Here is an 18837-nt window from a genome sequence, read left to right as displayed (position 1 = left end):
TGTATCCACTATGTATATTGTATTATGGGGGGAGTTAGAGAGAAGAAGGGTTCATCTTATGAATGTTCCTTCATCGGAAAATCACACAATATATATAAATCTAATATCTTTTTGTGTATATTAGATGTCGAATTCTCTTTAACTTCTCTGCATATATCTAATTTTATTATTTTTAAAATCAGTTAATGAAATCCTACTTTCGTAATTGTTAACTGTAATGTGTATCTGTAAGTGTATAATTCATATGATTCAGAAATTTATAATAATAGAAGTAATACTGAAATAGCCTTGGTCACATCCTATACAAATCACATAGATCCTTTAACATAGATAATTTCTCCCCGCATTTTCACCTCAATGTAGCTCTTTTTACTTTCTTGAAACCTTATTTCTTATATAATTATTCGATAGCTGGTATTTATTAACTTGATTAATTAAAATTCAAGCCATGTTGGATTCAATAAAAAGAGAGGCACTCTCTATTAGAAACTTTTTAGGATTTTTAGTCCAAACTCGAAATCTATAGATCGTTTGGTACGCGGATTAAATTATCTTGGGATTATAATTTTGGAATTATAGTTCCGGGACTAATTTATACCATCTAGAAGGTAGAATAAAATAATTTTAAATTTGATGGGATAAGTTGAGATATCCCAAAATTGTTTGGGCTTCATTTTGTACTCTGTTTGGTGGAAGATATAAATTTATTCCATGATAAAATTTATACCTTCTATCAAATAGAGTATAAAATTAATCCATAATATCTCACCTTGTCCCCGTACCAAACGACTACAGTTAAGGGGCCGTTTGGCCATGAAATTTTTTCACTTTTTTATGAAAAACGTTTTCACTTTATTTGAAAATCAACGTATGGTCATGAAAATAATTTGAATTTCAATACATTCAAACAGGAAAATATTCTTTGCAAAAACTATAACTAAACACAACTCCATCTTCAACTCCAACTCGAACTCCAAAATACCAAATAAAGTGAAATATTTGGGTTTTCATAGCCAAACCACATAATATTTTATCTATTTTTCGTTTCAATTTGTTTACCTCTTTCTTTTTAAACGGCTAAAATAAATGACTTCTCCTAATTTGGAAATAAATTACTATAATGATTTTCTTGGTAATATTTTCAACCACACCAGTTTAATGTATACTACTTAAATATTATCTTCTGGACGGTGTCATATAAATTAAAACGGAATAACAAAATATTTATCCTGTCTTTTTGGACGGTGCAATAAGAAAGGAAAAAAAAAATAGAAAAAGAAACATAAAATAACTTTTTTTTTTTTTTTTGGAGAACAACTATTTAAAACGGTGGAAAAAGAGCAAACTAAAGTACCTTCTCTGTCACGCTCTGTTAGGCATTCCATTGTTTTCACAAACTTTTAATTCTCACCAAACTCCAATTTTTTCTTTTTTAGCTGAAATCTCTTTAATCCCATTATTATTATTACTCTTTCAATATAAACAGTAAACCCCACAAACCAAAACTACTCATTACAATCTTGAATCAATAGATTGAAAAAAAAAAAAATGGAAGTGGGCAATAATAGAAGAAGGAGCACGTCATCATCAAGAAATAATAATGGTGTTGTAGTAGCTACAGGTTCTGTTTGGGAAAATAGAATGAAACTTGATGAAGTAAAAGGTGGATTCAAAGTGTTTAGTAATAACAATAATGATGAAACCCCAAATGAAAATGATGGTAAAGATTGTAACTTTATCAGTGGAAGTAACACTCAAGTGGATAAAAAGTTGGATATGGGACCAAAAAAGACTAATATTGGTGTTGTGGGGGTGAGTGGAAAGAGAAAAACTTGGAAAACTGAGAGTAGCCCAATTCAGATTGCTAGTAAAAGATCTGGTTTGAGCAAAAAATTGGATGAAAAATGTGATTTGAGCAAAAATTTGGATGAAAAGTGTAAAGATTTGAGTGTTTCTGTTGATGGGGTTGTTGGATTTACAATGAAAAATGGGAAAGCTGAGAACTTTGATGGAAACCAAATTCAGATTGCTAGTAAAAGGTCTGATTTGAGCAAAAATTTGGGTGAAAAAAGTAGAGATTTTCAGATTGCTAGTGAAAGGTCTGATTTGAGCTGAAAATTTGATGGAAACCAAATTCAGATTGCTGAAAAGTGTGGAGGAAAAAAAATTTGGGTGAAAAGTGTAAAAATTTGGATGAAAAGTGTAAAGATTTAAGTGTTTCTGATAATGGGGTTGTTGGGATTACAAAGAAAACTTGGAAAGTTGAGAGCTTTGATGGAAACCAAATTCAGATTGCTAGTAAAAGGTCTGATTTGAGCAAAAATTTGGATGAAAAATGTGATTTGAGCAAAAATTTGGATGAAAAGAGTAAAGATTTGAGTGTTTCTGATAATGGGGTTGTTGGGATTACAAGGAGAACTTGGAAAACTGAGAGTTTTGATGGAAACCAAATTCAGATTGCTAGTAAAAGGTCTGATTTGAGCAAAAATTTGGATGAAAAAAGTAAAGATTTGAGCAAAAATTTGGGTGAAAAGTGTAAAAATTTGAGTGTTTCTGCTGATGGGGTTGTTGGTACTACAAGGAAAACATGGAAATCTGAATCTTTAGAAGGAAACTCAATTCAGATTGCTAGTAAAAGGTCTGATTTGAGCAAAAATTTGGAAGAAAAGTACAAAGATTTGAGCAAATTTTTTGATGATAAGTGTAAAGATTTGAGCAAAAATTTGGATGAAAAGTGTAAAGATGTGAGTGTTTCTGGTGATGGAGTTTGTAAAAAAGTCCCAAATCAAAGTAAGAAAAACTCTGAGCTGAGAAAACTGAAATCTGAGTCTGTTAATGGAAATGTGAAAAAATCCAATCTTGATGTAAGAATCTTGAAAAAATCCAATCTTGAAGAATCAAGTGAGAATCTTGAAGGGTCAATTGGTATTAAGAAGACAAAATCTGAGGAGTTTGGTATGTGTGAAGAGAAATTCATCACAAGTAATGTGGTATCTGAGGCCAAATCTGCAAATAAATTAGAAAAGAATCTTGAAAATGAAGATGATAATGAAGAATGGGATGATGTATTGGAAGATGAAATTGATGAGGAAATTGAAAAGAAAAGTGTTGATGTTAAAGAAATTAGAGTACAAGAACAGAATAAGCCTAAAAAGATTGTGATTGAAGAGAAGAAATTTCAGTACAATAATAAAAGGCAAATACCAGTTTCTTCAATTAACAAGAAACAGTCCCCTCCTACTTTAATCCATGCTAAAATTCATCCAAGCCCAACAAGAACCAAATCAGGTAAATGCATTTCCTTTTTATGGTATGTTTCATTTTATGTTGCTTGGGCTTTCCAAAATTGTTGCTGCACCCGTATCGGATCATTCCAAAATGCAATCTATGTTGCTCGGACTTTCCAAAAATGTAGTTGCAGCCATATTTGGATCCTTCCAAAATGCACTATTTTTGAAGGATCAGGCTCGACCCATCGGGCATTTTTGACAAGTGCGAGCAACATAGTTTGACAGTTTATTTTCAAAATTTGATTTTGAATATCTTGTTGCTTTTGCAGTTCCAGTTTCAGATGAATTCCAGTCTAGAAAACATAGCAAATTACAAAGCTTGGGTAAGTTCAATCTCTTAATATCTTCTTTATAACTCATGTGATACATATATGTTAAAAATTTATCTGCACTCTATATCTACACCAAATCAATAAATGCAGGACATATCTGTTCTTGATTCAACACACGTCCACACACTTCCATTGTGTTGTCCAAGTAGATATTGTTACTTCCGAAATATAATGCTATTATTATATGACTAGACTATGGAATCTATTTTTTCTCTTGAGATTTCTTCAATGTTCAGTTCTACACTCTTTTTCATCTATAGCCATTAAGTAGCAAAGGAGTTATATCTCGTACGAAAAGTTTTAACAGTATACCACTTTAAGGGTGATATGTATCTCACTTTAATTCTTAACTGCTATAGTTAAATTGTTTAGTTTATTATATACATCGTGTTTGTATGAGTAAGTAATTACCCTGCAACTATTGGCTCTGATTTTCTATTAAAACATTTCCTGCAGTTGACTTAGTGATGTGGAGAAATGTATCAAAATCTGCATTAGTCTTTGGAATTGGAACCTTTGTTATCATTTCATCTTCGTATACTCAAGATCTCAATATTAGGTAATTGAGGTCATTTCATCCTTAACTCAAAAAAATCAGATTTTTGATTCTTTTATTCTTGAATCATTTTGAAAAAAATAATTGAAGTGAATTACTCTTAATTATGGCTTTTTACAGTTTCATTTCTGTGCTCTCCTGCTTGGGTCTGGTCTATCTTGCTGCAATCTTTCTCTTTAGATCCCTCATTCACAGGTATTATATTGTAAAGTTAGTTAAATTAAATGGATTGACAGTGTAAAATTTGTTTATACTATCAATGCAATTTAACCGGTTATAACAAGTTATTATTACCCTATTTTTGGGGTTGCATATCATATTTGCTATAAAGAGTTACCTATTATTATAAGCTATGTTGTTCGAACTCTGTAAAAATGTTGAGGCACTCGTGTCGGATCCTTAAAAAGTGCCTTGCTTTTGGAGGATCCAACACGCACCTGTTGACTCTTTTGAAGAATCTGGGCAACATAGTTTACAAGGCAGTTTAACCTGATGGTATAAAAAACTTATACACCATCACTGGACAAAATTAAGCTCATTGTAAAATTACCAAATCTTGAGATTGTCCAATATAAGCTATATCTAACATCCTATTTGATTTTTATATTATCTTTTTTTGTGTAAATAGGAGAGCAGTTGATATTGGTGAATCAAGTGAGTATGTAGTAGGGGAAGAAGAAGCAGTGTGGATACTGAAATTGATACTTCCTTTTATAAATGAGTTTCTTTTGAAAATCAGAGCCCTTTTTTCTGGGGATCCTTCAACTACAATGAAGGTAAAGAAAAGTTCAAACATTTCCATTTGATTTCATTTTCTTTCTTTATATTTTTGCCATGTAAATGCTGATCCGCACCTGGTGTTTACACCAAACCGTATCAGTCTATCACGGTTAGGTGATTTAATGAGTTGAAAATATATATAAATTAATCATGGTTAAATGATGATAGAAGCTATATTGCTCGGACTCTTCAAAATGCCTCCAAGGGCATGATGGTTCCTCCAAAATTTGTCCCTTTTTTTAGGATCTGACATGGGTGCAACAACATATGGTTAAGTGATAGAAGCTATGTTGCTTGGACTCGTCAAAATGTTGCTGCATTCGTGACGAATCCTCTAAAAGTGGTGCATTTTTGAGGATTCAACATAGGTGCAATAATATATAGTTAAGTGATATATAGACGCTATGTTGCTTGGACTCTTAAAGATGTCATTGGGTGCGTGACGGATCCTCTAAAAATGGTACATTTTTGGAAGATCCGACATGAGTGTAGCAATATATTTGGAGAGTCCGAGCAACATAGAATAGAAATCCATGTGCCAACACACATCATGTGTCTACTTATTGGTTTAAACATCGGGTGCGGGCAAGTTTACTGTTTTTCATGTGATTTCAATTATTTTCCTTGTCTTGTGAAACTTGTGGGAATTTGACGAAGTTTTACCTCTGGCAGATGGCAGTTTTGCTGTTTCTTTTGGCTAAGTTTGGCAGCTATATAACTATTTGGAAACTGTCTAAATTGGGTGAGTTTTTCTCTAAATGTTAGTACATCTACATATCGTTAAAATAAAAATGACTTCTTCTGGTTTCCTCTCTTCAGCTTTTCAGTAGACAAAAAGGAAAATTTTGCAATATGATATGAAACTTATTGAAGTTTTCAATTGAGTCAAACTTGCTCTTTTTTTTTTGGTCCCCTTTTTCAATTTTCACTTATAATAAACATACTTGCTCTTGTGTTTCCCCCTATTTTGCAGGCTTTTTTGGAGTTTTCGTCATACCAAAAGTTTGCTCTTCTTATTCCACACAATTAACCTCTTACGGTAAGAAAGAAAAAGAAAATTCATCATTTATAAAAAAATGTCTTTAGTTTAGCTTGTTAAACGATTACCACTATAGTTTTAATTATTTTTAAAATCTAGAATAATCCTAACAATAATATTCAGAAAACTACAACTCTGATTTGATAGTGAGTATGTTATTAATTTGTGAAAAGGTCATGCATGTGCGGATATAATACCGTTGTTGTGGGGCTAATTTGCTATAATTAAATTTTGGCAATGTTTGCCATAAGCATGCAGAGACAGTACAACATGTAGGGCTTTTGCCAAACCAGGACGAAAAAAAAAAAAAAACCCAAAAAAAGAACACTACATTAAATGTTTTTTTCTATATATAAAGGGAATTCAACGAGTTATTTATATACATAACTAATTGTTTTACGTATATCTACGTGAAGGGGACTTAAATTTGTTTTATGCTGTCCTGTTATGTTGAACCACTGAGTACATCACTGATTTATATTTTTTATATGAAGGTACATTTTTGATAATGTATATTAGAGATGCATGGGAATCATGTAATCACAAAAAAGCAGTTGGATTTGCAATCTTCACATTAGTATGGAATTTCTCTTCAATCATTGCCAGAATATGGGCAGGTAAAAATAGTACTAATAACTTCTACATGATACTCCCTCAGTTTCAATATTTGACATTTATGTTTTCCGGACTATTTAAAAGTATTGCCGTGTGCGTGTCGGATCTTCCAAAAGTAGTATTTTTGGAGGATCCGACATGAGTGCAACAACACTTTTGGAGAGTCTAAGCAACATAGTTTGGCTTTGTACAAAGTAATTGTGATATTAAACACGTCATAATATTTGTGTAACTATATTTTGAAACTTTTGGACTTGTAATATTAAACACACTATAACATTAGTCTAGCTATAAAAGCTTCTTGTTAAGGGTAAAATATCGAAGTTTAAAGTAAATAATTATTACCAAATATAGAAATGTGTTCTTTTTTAAATAGATCGATTAACGAAAATTGTGTCAAGCAATTTAGAACGAGGGAGTAATTGACTGATTTTTTTCAAATATTTGGTAAAACAATGAAAACATTATTATACTGACAAATTTACAATTTGTTTGTGCAGTGTTCATGTTATATGTGGGCTTTAGGTACTATCAACAAACCTTGATGAGAGAAGACACTACAATTAAAGCTGATGATTTTTTGCAAGGGAAAATTAGAGAACAAAGACAAGTTGGGAGAAAGCCCAATTCAATGGACACAAGAAAGCAAAAGAAAGCATTTTAATTTAATCCATAGCTAATATTATAAATAATTTAAAAAATATATATATTACTAGGTGATAGATAACAACATGTATTCTACATTTTCTTTCCCATTTCCCTAACCATTATCTTTTGATAATTTTTTTATTCTTTCTGTACATAGTTGTCTGACAAAGTAAACTGATTGGAGCTTAGCCTCCATTGGCTTATAAATCTTTTGGTTTTCAAATGAATTATTATTTTGATCTGTTTACTTGCTTTCTAGTATGTTCGTAGCCCAAGTTCTAATACAAACCAGTGGTATGCAATTTGCTCATCATATGCTAACTATAATTTAGTGGTGAAGTGGTAATCGGTAAGCACTCCTTCGTCATTTATCAGAGCTCTGGGATTCGGTCTTGGGTATGAAATTATCTTTGTTAGGGAGTGTTTTATATCTTAATATGGGACTTTTCGACTCGAATCCGAATTTAATCGGGCTCAGTGCAGATACTGAACACCGAGTGGGAAACTAAAATTTTTGTTCATCATATGTCTTCATGTTTTCTTTCTTCATTTCACAACAATCCCTCTATGGCCCGATCGTTATAGCAATAAGTCTTTTTGAGCTCTGATTTATGTGCCCAAGCCCAAGTGCAAGTGCCTAAAATAACAAGAGCTCTAGTACAATACAATCTTCTTAGGACAAAACTTACTCGTATCACGTGTTTGCATCAAATTATACTTATTATAGTTAAATAATTTAATAAGACGATAATATATATTACATATTTTAACTTTAGTTGAGTGAGAAAAGTCTAAATATAAATACATGTTATGCATTTATAAATGTAAATACATGTTATGCTTTATAAAGAGTCATGATTTTAGCAGGCTAGTAAAGTAGTTGAGGAGGTAGAGAATACAAGTAGAATGTCTACGGGTGTGTTGTGACGTGGCAGAGACATAAGTTTGACGACTAAAATTTACAGAAATTTTATATGTGCGATAAATTATATCGTGAAAAAGAATCTATATGTATATACAATAGATTGATATCGTTAGAAAATAATTTAAAGTAATATCAATTTGGAACACAATAAAGCCTAAAATCACCACTATTTTTATCTAAGCTCATTTAAGAATTGATATATATATAATTTTGAAAATAGACGATACTAATTTTGTGCAAATTCTTCTGCATAGATGCCACCATATATAGCTATTTGTCAACAAGTGATTGCACGGTTTGTCCTTCAAATGGACTGGTCTTTAATTTTGCCCTTCAAATGGGTTGGTCATTAATTTGTGCCCTTGAAATTCGAACTTATGCCTAAATTATTTAAGGGCGTGAGCATAACTTATTATTATTATAATGCGTAATTTGAAGGACAAAAATTAAAGACCAGCACAAAGTAGGGACAAAACTGCAGATGACCCATTTGCCAACTTTTATTTGAAAAGGGAAAACTACATAATATATATACATGTTAAGGAGAAATATTTATGAAACGTAACGATAGTTTTCCTTATTTACAAAACATAACGATATATTACGAAACATGATGGATTTTCATATATTTTTCATTTTTTTCCAGAAAAAATATATTTTTTTAAAAAAAATATTTAAAAAATAAAAAATATTTTTTTAAAAAAATAATTTTTATGTATTTTTTTTAAAACTAATTTTATATTTTTTTAAATTTTTTTTAATTATTTTTTTGCTCAAAGGCTTAAAAAATTACCTTAAATTTTTGTGTATGAAAGCTGTATGAAATGTGTATGTATGAGCGAAATTTTTAATATAATTTTCATACACAAAATTGTGAGTGAAAACTTTAAGCCTTGAATATTGTATGAAAGTTGTTACAATATTGTTGTAGTTGTAAGAAATTTTCCAAAACCTAATATGAACATTATATACGAAAAATGTGAATGAAATTTTAAGTCTTGAGCGAGATATACACATTTTATACCGTTCTCATGCATAAAATTTTGAGTGTAAAGTTTAAGCCTTGAGGGAGATATACACACTTCATACATTCTTCATACATAAAATTTGAGCGAACTTTTTAAGTCTTGAGTAAGATATACACATTTCATACACAAAAATTTGAGCGATTATTTTAAGTCTTGAATGTTGTATCAAACTTGTTGTTGTAGTTGTATTAATTTTACAGAAATCTAACATGAACTTTATACACAAAAATGTGAGCGAAATTTTAAGACTTGAGTGAGATACAATTTTCATACTGTTTTCATACACACAATTTTGAGCGGATTTTTAAAGCCTTGAATGAGATATACACATTTCATACATTTTTCATACACTAAATTTTGAGCGAACTTTTTAAGCCTTGAGCGAGATATACACATTTCATACAACTTTCACACATAAAATTTTAAGCGAAAAAATATATAAAAAAATATGTATATATTTTTTTAAAAGCATGTTTTGTTTAGGGTTTGTAATGTTATGTTTTGTAAATATAAAACTATCGTCACGTTTCGTAAATATTTCTCCCTAAGATGTATATATACGTAGTTGTCCCCTAAATGAATGAATGTCAAGGGGCCAACTTACGGGTCATGTCTCTCTCTAACCTGATCATAAGTATCGTCTCTTCGCCCGGCTCTATTAGCAGGCCCTTTCTTTCCTTTTTTTTTTTTTTTGGGCGGATTGTCCTTCTTTTGGGGTGGTTTTTAATTTTTGTCCCTCAAATTGTTGGTCTTTAATTTTTGTCCTTTGCTTAAAAAGTGGCCGAAAATGTTCCGAAGTTCTGGGTTCAAACCTCCTCTCAATAAAAATAAAAAAATCGCAAGGCTAGGCTTTGCAAAAAGTCTGCCGTCTCTGGCATACTTTTAGTTATGCCTTAAGAAAAAATATGTCGCATAAGGCAGACTTTTTGCAAAGCTTAATTTTTTTATTTTATTTTTATGATTAAATCGGGGTTCGAACCCAAAAACTCGGGTATTTTAGGCGAAAGTCAAAAATTAAAGACCATCCCAACAAAGGAAAATCGTGCAAATTGCCCCCTTCCTTTTACAAAACCTTTTATGGCCCATTTATTATCACGTTGTTCTCTACCATAGAATTCGTAAAAATGGCTTGGGCTAGCCATCTTTCGGGCATATAACTAAAACAATAGCCAGAGTTTGTAAAGTAATGTAAAAATTGTATACGGTAAAAACCGGGTCAATGTAAGACCGGGGGGCCGAGGGCAAGTCCAAATGAGCATGAGTATGTTCGATCTTTTCTTCAGACCGGGGGATTGCATCGAATGTAGCCGACCCGAGATAAGAAAGATGTCCGTCGGTCCGGTTTCGAATCAAACTCATCGTGGCCGTTAGTCCGGTCACTCCGATCCAATCTGAACGTGGCCGTTGGTCCGGTCACTTTGATCCAATCTGAACGTGATCGTTGGTCCGGTTAACCAGTTGTCATGCTGCCACGTGTCAAGAGACCGTTCTATCATTTTGTCGACAACCAGACGGATGTCGGACCGTCTGGCCCTACCTTATCCTTTTTAGAGTTTTCTTTATACGAAAAGGCTTTGTATCGTATCAAGACGCCATGAGGCAAACCTATAAATAGGGCATTATCCCACTTTTAGGGGTTGGCTTTTTTCAGATCTAGAACATTATAATAGAAAAATATATTGAAGTTTCTCTCTCTCTCTCTCTCTCTCTCTCTCTCTCTCTTTCTCTGATTTTAGTCCGAATCAGTAGCGTTCTTTAGCTTTATTCATCCATTCAACATAATACATTGCCATATATATACATAGATATCCAGCTTAACCACCAATATCAATATATTTACTCACAGCGTTAACATACATACATATATATATATATATATATATATATATATATATATATATATATATATATATACGAACAAATCCATATATATTCATCCAAAAATAGATTAAAATATCCTATACTTCACTTACAAATTCAATTGTTACCGAAATTCGGGGTAAACAAAAATAGCCACATTTTAATGCAGAGACAGAATCTGGACAAAATTACCCTTAGCTAAACCAGGAAAAAAAATCCAAGCATACCGTGATGCTTGAGTTTATACAAAATGGTGGAATTCAGAAAAAAAAAAAAAAAATGCTAGACTTCATGAAAAAAATGCTCGAGTTCAAACTTCTAACAAGCTGAAGAAGTTGGTCTCCGCTTTTTTGGTGAGGTAATTTTGTCCTCGTCAAAAATGGTTATTTTTGAATTACCGGCTCGAAGAACTAGGTCGATACTTCCATATATTATGGATAAGGTAGGAGACATCTCTATTTTCCTCCTGGGGAATATTCTTTAAAATTCCACTGCTTAGCTTTCAATTCGTGAACTTTCCCCTGGAATGGAAAGACAGATGGCATAAAGAAATCCTTCCAACCTTGGAATAAAACAAAACTGATTTCGGCCAGGTTCTTTTATCATCTCCGGGCCGTGGCTTTAACTTAAGCGAATGTAGTTTCATGCATTAATCTCCACCACAAATCAGCTCAATAATAGTGGTTTGTATCTCGCACGCAGTTTGTGCTTTCCTTCTGTAGGCTTTCTTTCATGTTGTTGTCATTTGTCAATTGTCAAATTCTTGTGTCGGATATTAAATTCCCAAGTGTAATGTTTTCACTTTTTGTTTTAATTCAGTCCAAGAGTATTGTGATCATCAATAATTGTCATCCATTTTATCACGACACTAACTATATGGCCCATGCATGTACCAGAACTACTTAACACGTACGACCTTAAATATAACGACTAGTTATACACATACCACTAAATCTTAGATTGACATGGACTCGAAAGATAAGCTCTATTTTGCCTCTCATGTTTGGATTTTCATACTTGAGAATCCTTATGTATTAAGTGGTTAAAAATCAAAGCAAAAAAGTTGATGAACTAATGCCTAATGATGCATATGTAATAGAGATTTTATTCAATTCAACTATATATCCAAGTGGCCAATTTTTTTTTATTTTTTTTTAGCTTATACGATAGTCGTGCTTAGAACTATTTCACATCGCACAAATTAAATAGACGAACACATGCACACACACATGCATGCGTGTCTACTTTTGCTTTCTCTTCTCATGAGACATTGAAAACTGACCACTTAACCAAATGAATATAAATTTTAGAATCAATAAATTCGAGAATAGAAAAACTTTAGTATTAGAACGTGCTTCTCCTTTTGGTGGGCATGTACACATAGCAAATCCAGATTAGTTAAAATAGTGAGTTATGAATACAAGATGACTAAAAGTAGAACACAACGTTTCAGTCACTTTACTAAACAAGATGGTCGGGGCGGAGCTAACATGGGAAGTACGGATTCGACATTATTCAGTAACTTTAATCCGAACCTTATAAGTATTTATTAAGAATCCATTGAATATATACATATAATAAACTTCATAATTCAATAATTTCAAATCTTGAATCGATCTATTTCTACTCATTAAGGCTAGCTAACAATAAGTTGATAACGATTAGCTAACAATAAGTTGATAACGATTGCCCATTATAGGAAACAATAGCGTGCAAGTAAATCAAGTTATCCGTTTATCAGTACACTTTCATAGTCACGTTACATCACGACATACTATACAGTTGGGGGATAGAGTTATTAGAATTTAGAAAACTGAAAATTAAAACTGACAATTGTAATTGTTACGTCTCTACGTATATATGTTATATTTTTCAGACAGTAACTTCGATAGAGCAATTTAACTTGGTATTTGGAGTATTTGTTATATGATTAAGAAACTATAAATTGTATTAAATTATATGTATTTTGGTGTGTGGCATTAATATAAGGCGAAGCAAAGCAGATTTAAAGTTTAGGAGTATGTACTTGTTATCGAACCTATAGCTCATTTTAGTTATTGGGTTAGCAATTATATATTAATACATATTTATCACTAATGAAAATAGAAATCAGCGACGTTGGGGCACGTAAGATCAGCCGAAAAATAAATATCCAACACTAATCCTACTTAACAACGGATTAGCAATAAATAAACAAAAAGTTTATCAGCTACTTACTATTCAATGACAAATTAACAATGAATTTTGTATCTGATTTCGTTTTTTGCTAGTCAATGGATTTCCTAATACAAATACGTATTTAAGTAAAAGCTATTGGTTCTTCCGAATAACTAATACTGTAAAATTAAGCTATATATAATCAATCTCTTTGAATGGTTGTTAGATTAACAAATGACATAATTAGGTAAATGTTGTGACCCGTCGCAAAATGTTACGACCATTAATTACCTATAATTAAATAGATGTTTCGGACATCCCATTTTGTATCTCAAGTAGTGATAAAATGTTTAGGTCTAAGCCTAAGTCACTTGTGGCTATTTTTATGAGTTTTAACGAAAATTGTCAAAATTGTTGTTCTCATATTTTTAATCAAGACTTTGCTGAATTTTCCAAGCAATTTGCAAGTAAACCATTAAATACTCCTAACAATATATTTATCATGTTAATTTTACTTTTCGAAGATTTTCAATCGCTATTATCTCTTAAGAACCATAGTTATATACTTATATATCCAAATGCAAAAAAAAAAACATTTTCTTCGTCACATGTATAGTGGATCGTTAATTAAAATGCATGCGGATATAAATAGCGCGAGTCAAACTCAAACTATAGCAGGTACAATTTATTTTAGGTTATCACTTAAAATTATTAAGTAAAGTTACTTGCAATTACTTTTTAAGTGACCTCATAATGTAAAAATATTTTGTATTATCAGTGCATAAAACTGTAGTTCATTTTTATTGTGAACTACTGCATAAATTGTGAGAAGAATAGGAATTTTAATTATTGTGAAATTGCATTATAATTAAGCATTATCAAATTGATGAGTTATAATATGTTGTAGTTTTGATGATATGACAAACACATAAAGGACCAGGTTCCTGATCGCGGTCCCGAAAGTCTTATATACGAAACATATGATAAAGTTGGTGCACGATTCATGAAGAAGCTAAAGACCTATTTGTATGTATCTTTAGCAGAGCTACTAGCCCTTGGAAAGCCACCATCCATGGCTACATGTTTCTCACATGCTCTCTATATTGGTCTCATATATATACAATATGTTGGGATTAGTTTGACCTAACACTTGCAAATGCGAAAATTATATTTCTCTCGAGTGCGGTACGCCACCCTCTCAAGGTTTCTAAAAAACAAAGCTCCAACAATCAGGAGGACTAGTTCCCCCACTGAAGATGCTTTAGGTCCTTAGTTTGTTGAGAGTCTTTGTGTTATATATATGCATTTGGGACAATCCGAGACAATCTATGATAAGTTAAGAACAAGACTACTCCGGGGTACGAGATGAAGACTTTTGATCTTCGATTTTATTTTAAGGCATAAGTTGCTTGTAATTTCATGGGCGTGGAATATAAAGGAAAATTTGGGGTTGAAAGGGAATTATGGAAACTTGATATTCATGAATTAAAAGGCCATAAGGTCGTGGAGGTGTGGGGCCCTCTCCCCCCCTTGGTTGGCCAAATTTAATTAGATTAAAACCATGAGTGGTACATGTGTACACCATGTATTTGTAAGGGGCCAAGTATATATAGATTATGGATGACCAAGTAAGGCAAGCATTCATCATTCTCACCTTAGAAAATTCAAGAAGTTTGGAGAAAAAATGAGGGGAGACTTTCGGCCAAGGGGCTGGCCGAAATTGGTGCCCAAATTTTGATCATGAAAAATCATTTTCTTCTAGCTTTTCTACTAATTGGAAGGCCCTCGTTAACGTGGAGTAGTTGTTGGAGGAAACACAACCTTCGTTCATGACATTTTGCATCCTAACCGTGGGAAAAGTTGGGTGGAGGAGGTAAGATTAAATCCTTATTTTCATGTGTTATGCATGGTTTGTGTATATCGTGGAGTGTGGAAATGAATGAAGCTCATGAAAATATGGTGTTGTTGTTGTGGCCGTGTATGTATTGTGTAGTGTAGGAATGATGAATTAATGTTATTTAGTGATTGGTTGATGTTGTTGTGAATGGTTGAACATGTTGTGATGTGTAGGTGTGTATGAGAGTCGTGTGTGTTGATGTTGGAAAAATTGCCAAAGCCGTGTGTGGGCTGTTTTTGGTAGCCAATGCGAATCAAATATAGTTTCTTGTATTTACGATAATAATGTTGTCAATGGTTGAATTGTTGGTGTAGCTTATGAATTGGGAAGAAAAGAAATGTGTTGTTGATGTTTTCTTGGACTTGGAAGGTTTCGGGTTGCCTTGTATGTTGGATGGGTTAATTTGAATATTTTGCGGATTGTTTGAAATGTTTTGAATCTTGTTTGAATGGTTTCGGATTAATATTTGAATGTGTAAGCGTTGAGGTTGGCTTGAATGTATGTAGTTGAATCGAACATAATTGGAATGTTGACGAATGTGTGGAGAAGAGTTGTTAGTGTTAGAATGCGCTTTGAATTTATTATTAATGTTGTTTATAAGGTTGTTGGTATTGTTGTTAATGATTTTGGCCAAGTTGAATTCTCGGGGTTGATGAATTTATGGGGAAATCTTTGCCCAATTTCGTAGATAAAATGATGGTTTGGAATTGAATCCTTCGGTGCTTATAACTAATGGTTGATGCTTAATGACATCGTTGTAGATTAAGCCAAGACTTAAATTGATTAGCGTAGGAGCGGGCGAGGTATGTGAAGCTACTTTCTTTCTTTTGGCATGTCTAGTTGTGATTAGGCTATGACACTGGTGACTCACTCCTAAGTTCCGAGCATGTTATGATTCATATTGCTTATTGATGTTAGCACCCTTAATATGATCATCTATGGTCTTTATGTCTTTGATATGGTTGGATTTAGAATCTTTTTGTATAAATGGTTTTGTTTCTAAAAGATCCGTGTCTAAAAATGTCGTAACTTTCATAGAAAGATCAGTTGCTTTGAAACGTTCATAGAAAGTTTTGTAACGTATAATGATTTTAACTTCCATGTGCGGGCCCGGATTGGTTGATGCACATCCGTGGTCCCCGAGATTTTCTGTTGTATAGTCCTAACGACTTGTTTTGAAAGAACTTAACATGATTTCTGTTATAACTCTCGAGCGTCGACTACTTATGTATCCATTGATTATGGTGATTTATGTGAATTCTTCGTGCAAAGCTCGATATGTTTGCGTCCGGGCCGGGCGTGTATTCGTGCAACTCTTGCATTATTCACCGCGTCCCTCGCTAGACGTTATATATATATATATATGATATGATGATATGGGGGAGGTGGCCGGGATGGCATATGATGACTTCGTTCACGCGTCCCTCGCTAGAGGGCGGGGCACGTTATATGTATATGCGTCGATGATTTTACTTACCGCGTCCCTCGCTGGGGTCGGGGCACGTTATATCTATATATGTGTACAAGATGATTTTCTAAGTATATTTCTCAGTTCTATAATGAATTTGACATGATGTTGACACGCATGATTTATGTTTCAAAGGCAAGTCGTATGATTTTCTGTACTCCTTATTCGGTATGATCCGGTTTTCGTATTTCATGCTTTACATACTCGGACGTATTCCAATGCGGACCCGCTTTCTTATAAGTACACCCGGTGAAGACATTAGTAGAAGATTATTGGCGAGTGCTTCGAGTGTTATGTTACGACGGTTTGTTCTATGTCGAGCTTTGCGGACGGGGTTGGGCATAGCAAGCGGGGTGTATCGTTATGCATTATGTTACGGTTTTCTTATGGTTACTGATTATATTTGAGTTCGGGAAGATTAAAAGCATGTTTTGTAAAGTTTTCGTTATGTTTTCATTGTACGACTTACCCAGTATGAGTAGGGATGTCACGAGAGTCGGCGGGTTCGCTCGGCCTAGGTAATCGGATTAAGGGTGTGACACTTTGTCCTTTGTTCTATAAAATTGTAATCCTACACTTCTCTTTTAAGAAGCTATTTGTAGGTGGTTGAATTCTCAAAGGCTGCTTGTAGGAAGTTTATCTTCACAAGCTTTTGAGTGGTACACTAGGCTAGAGTTAGTCTAGGTGTATTAATTTGAATTCTTAGAAGTTGTTTGTAGGTTGTTTACCTACTTAGACTTTTGAGTGGTACACTTGTCTAGAGGTAGGCAAGGTGTATTAGGTTGCTTGACTAGAGGTAGTCAAGAGTTGCTTACAATAGGGTTATTATAAGGGTGAGGGATTAAGAGTTTTAATTCCTAGGTTGCAATAGGTTATAATCTAAACATTGCTCAATTTAGTGAAGTTGGAAATCCTACTAGGATAGATCGTGATTTTTAATCCCTTGAGTAAGGAGTTTTTCACGTAAATATCTTACCTTATTTACTTTCTATTACTATCTGTGAAAACAGCTTAGGGACCAGGTCCCTTAGACTGTTCTGGTAAACTCTCAGGTGGTGACCTCTGAAAGGGTGAGCTCATAGGTTTTATCACAAATGATACGGAGTTTGAATTGAGTGAACATTCATTACTTATTTAATCTTATCCTAAAACATAGATAAGACATACAAATTAAATTGTGACATAAGAGGAAGTCTTCATTTCGACTTTCCAATTTTCTTTTGAGGTTACATTCGATCATCATATCAATGTCACGTCGAAATACTTGCTATTATACTTCGAAATTACAATAATGTGAAGCATTTCTTTTTCTTTTTCCTTCTTTTGGGAAAGTAGAGACATATCTAAGGGTTTTACATGTTCATCAACTGAACTCATTCCATTTGATTCGAACTATATTTATATATACTTAAAAAAAAAAAAATTAACTTATATACACTGATATCAGCTTATCGTTCAAAAATATTTATAGATAATCCTTCATAAAAAGTAGGATTTGTAACTTGAAAATAAGATAAGTTACCTAATATAAAAAGTAAATGTCGTGATTTGATTGTGCAAAAATCAGGTACACTATCTAATACTATAATTTAAATTTCTTAAAAGGGATTTGCCTCTATGGAGAAAATTGCCCTTTTCAACTTGATGTCACCTCCAAGATTCAATGATAGAAGCAAGAATATTTCTCCATTATTTTTATTAGCCTGTAGAAACAGAAAAAATAGGTGGTATGTTTCTGTTTGTTTGGTTCAACAAAAAGACAGGATCTCAATAATGCTAATAATATATTCTCTTCGTTTAAGGCTGTGTGACTCTAATTTTTTCTTTTTAATATGTTAAAAAGGAATGACTCTTTTTAAATTTTAAATAATTTAATCTAAATTTGTCAAAATTAATGATAAGTTCTTAAAGCTACGCGAATATTATGACATGTTTAAGATTATAGATTTCAAAAACATATCTTCTTAATTCTGTGTTTAATCAAACATATTCACATAAAATGGAAAAGAAGAAATTATATATTATATATTGTCGAATAATTGAAATTCATAGCATGGGCAGAGAAGAAATTTGGGAAGGAAACAAAAAGTTGATTTGTTAGTTATAATGTCTTCGAGCTCACCTCATATGGCTGATTGATTTCACTTTAAAAAGTATATCCCTAAAATGATTCCATAATAATTCAAGAGAGGAAAATAGCTACCCAAGATAAGGTTTGGTCATGTATTTTTAGAGTGTAACT

General features: G+C 32.7%; 1 protein-coding gene across 8 annotated transcripts; it reads left to right on the top strand.

The window, feature by feature from the left end:
* The first annotated feature begins 1338 nt into the window (after positions 1-1338).
* LOC132030793 (reticulon-like protein B21) lies at positions 1339-7487 on the top strand. 8 transcript variants are annotated; one of them, XM_059420538.1, is made up of 12 exons: positions 1340-2071; positions 2152-2470; positions 2504-2533; positions 2639-3288; positions 3560-3613; positions 4079-4181; positions 4299-4373; positions 4807-4954; positions 5631-5700; positions 5932-5997; positions 6492-6614; positions 7113-7487. In XM_059420538.1, exons 1-12 carry the CDS (start codon positions 1549-1551, stop codon positions 7274-7276), a joined length of 2325 nt encoding a protein of 774 aa, XP_059276521.1. In that variant the 5' UTR covers positions 1340-1548; the 3' UTR covers positions 7277-7487. The 8 variants fall into 8 exon arrangements, with proteins under 8 accessions (XP_059276519.1, XP_059276521.1, XP_059276523.1 ...); XM_059420536.1 differs by having other exon boundaries at positions 1339-2071; positions 2504-3288; XM_059420540.1 differs by lacking the exon at positions 2504-2533 and having other exon boundaries at positions 2152-2200.
* The last annotated feature ends 11350 nt before the right edge of the window (positions 7488-18837 follow it).

The sequence above is a fragment of the Lycium ferocissimum genome, chromosome 9 (genome assembly GCF_029784015.1).
Source record: "Lycium ferocissimum isolate CSIRO_LF1 chromosome 9, AGI_CSIRO_Lferr_CH_V1, whole genome shotgun sequence".
In the NCBI taxonomy this organism is placed as follows: Eukaryota; Viridiplantae; Streptophyta; class Magnoliopsida; order Solanales; family Solanaceae; genus Lycium; species Lycium ferocissimum.
The sequence above is the reverse complement of the archived record's forward strand: the minus strand, read 5'-3'. Positions and strand labels throughout refer to the sequence as shown.

What these genes read in the sequence shown, in the direction of transcription:
- LOC132030793 (XM_059420534.1), top strand. Translation starts at nt 1,549, where the DNA reads ATGGAAGTGGGCAATAATAGAAGAAGGAGCACGTCATCATCAAGAAAT. An exon ending in CAAAAATTTGGGTGAAAAAA is followed by an intron (nt 2,072 to 2,151) that starts GTAGAGATTTTC and finishes ATTGCTGAAAAG; the next exon opens with TGTGGAGGAAAAAAAATTTG. An exon ending in TTTAGATCCCTCATTCACAG is followed by an intron (nt 4,374 to 4,806) that starts GTATTATATTGT and finishes TTGTGTAAATAG; the next exon opens with GAGAGCAGTTGATATTGGTG.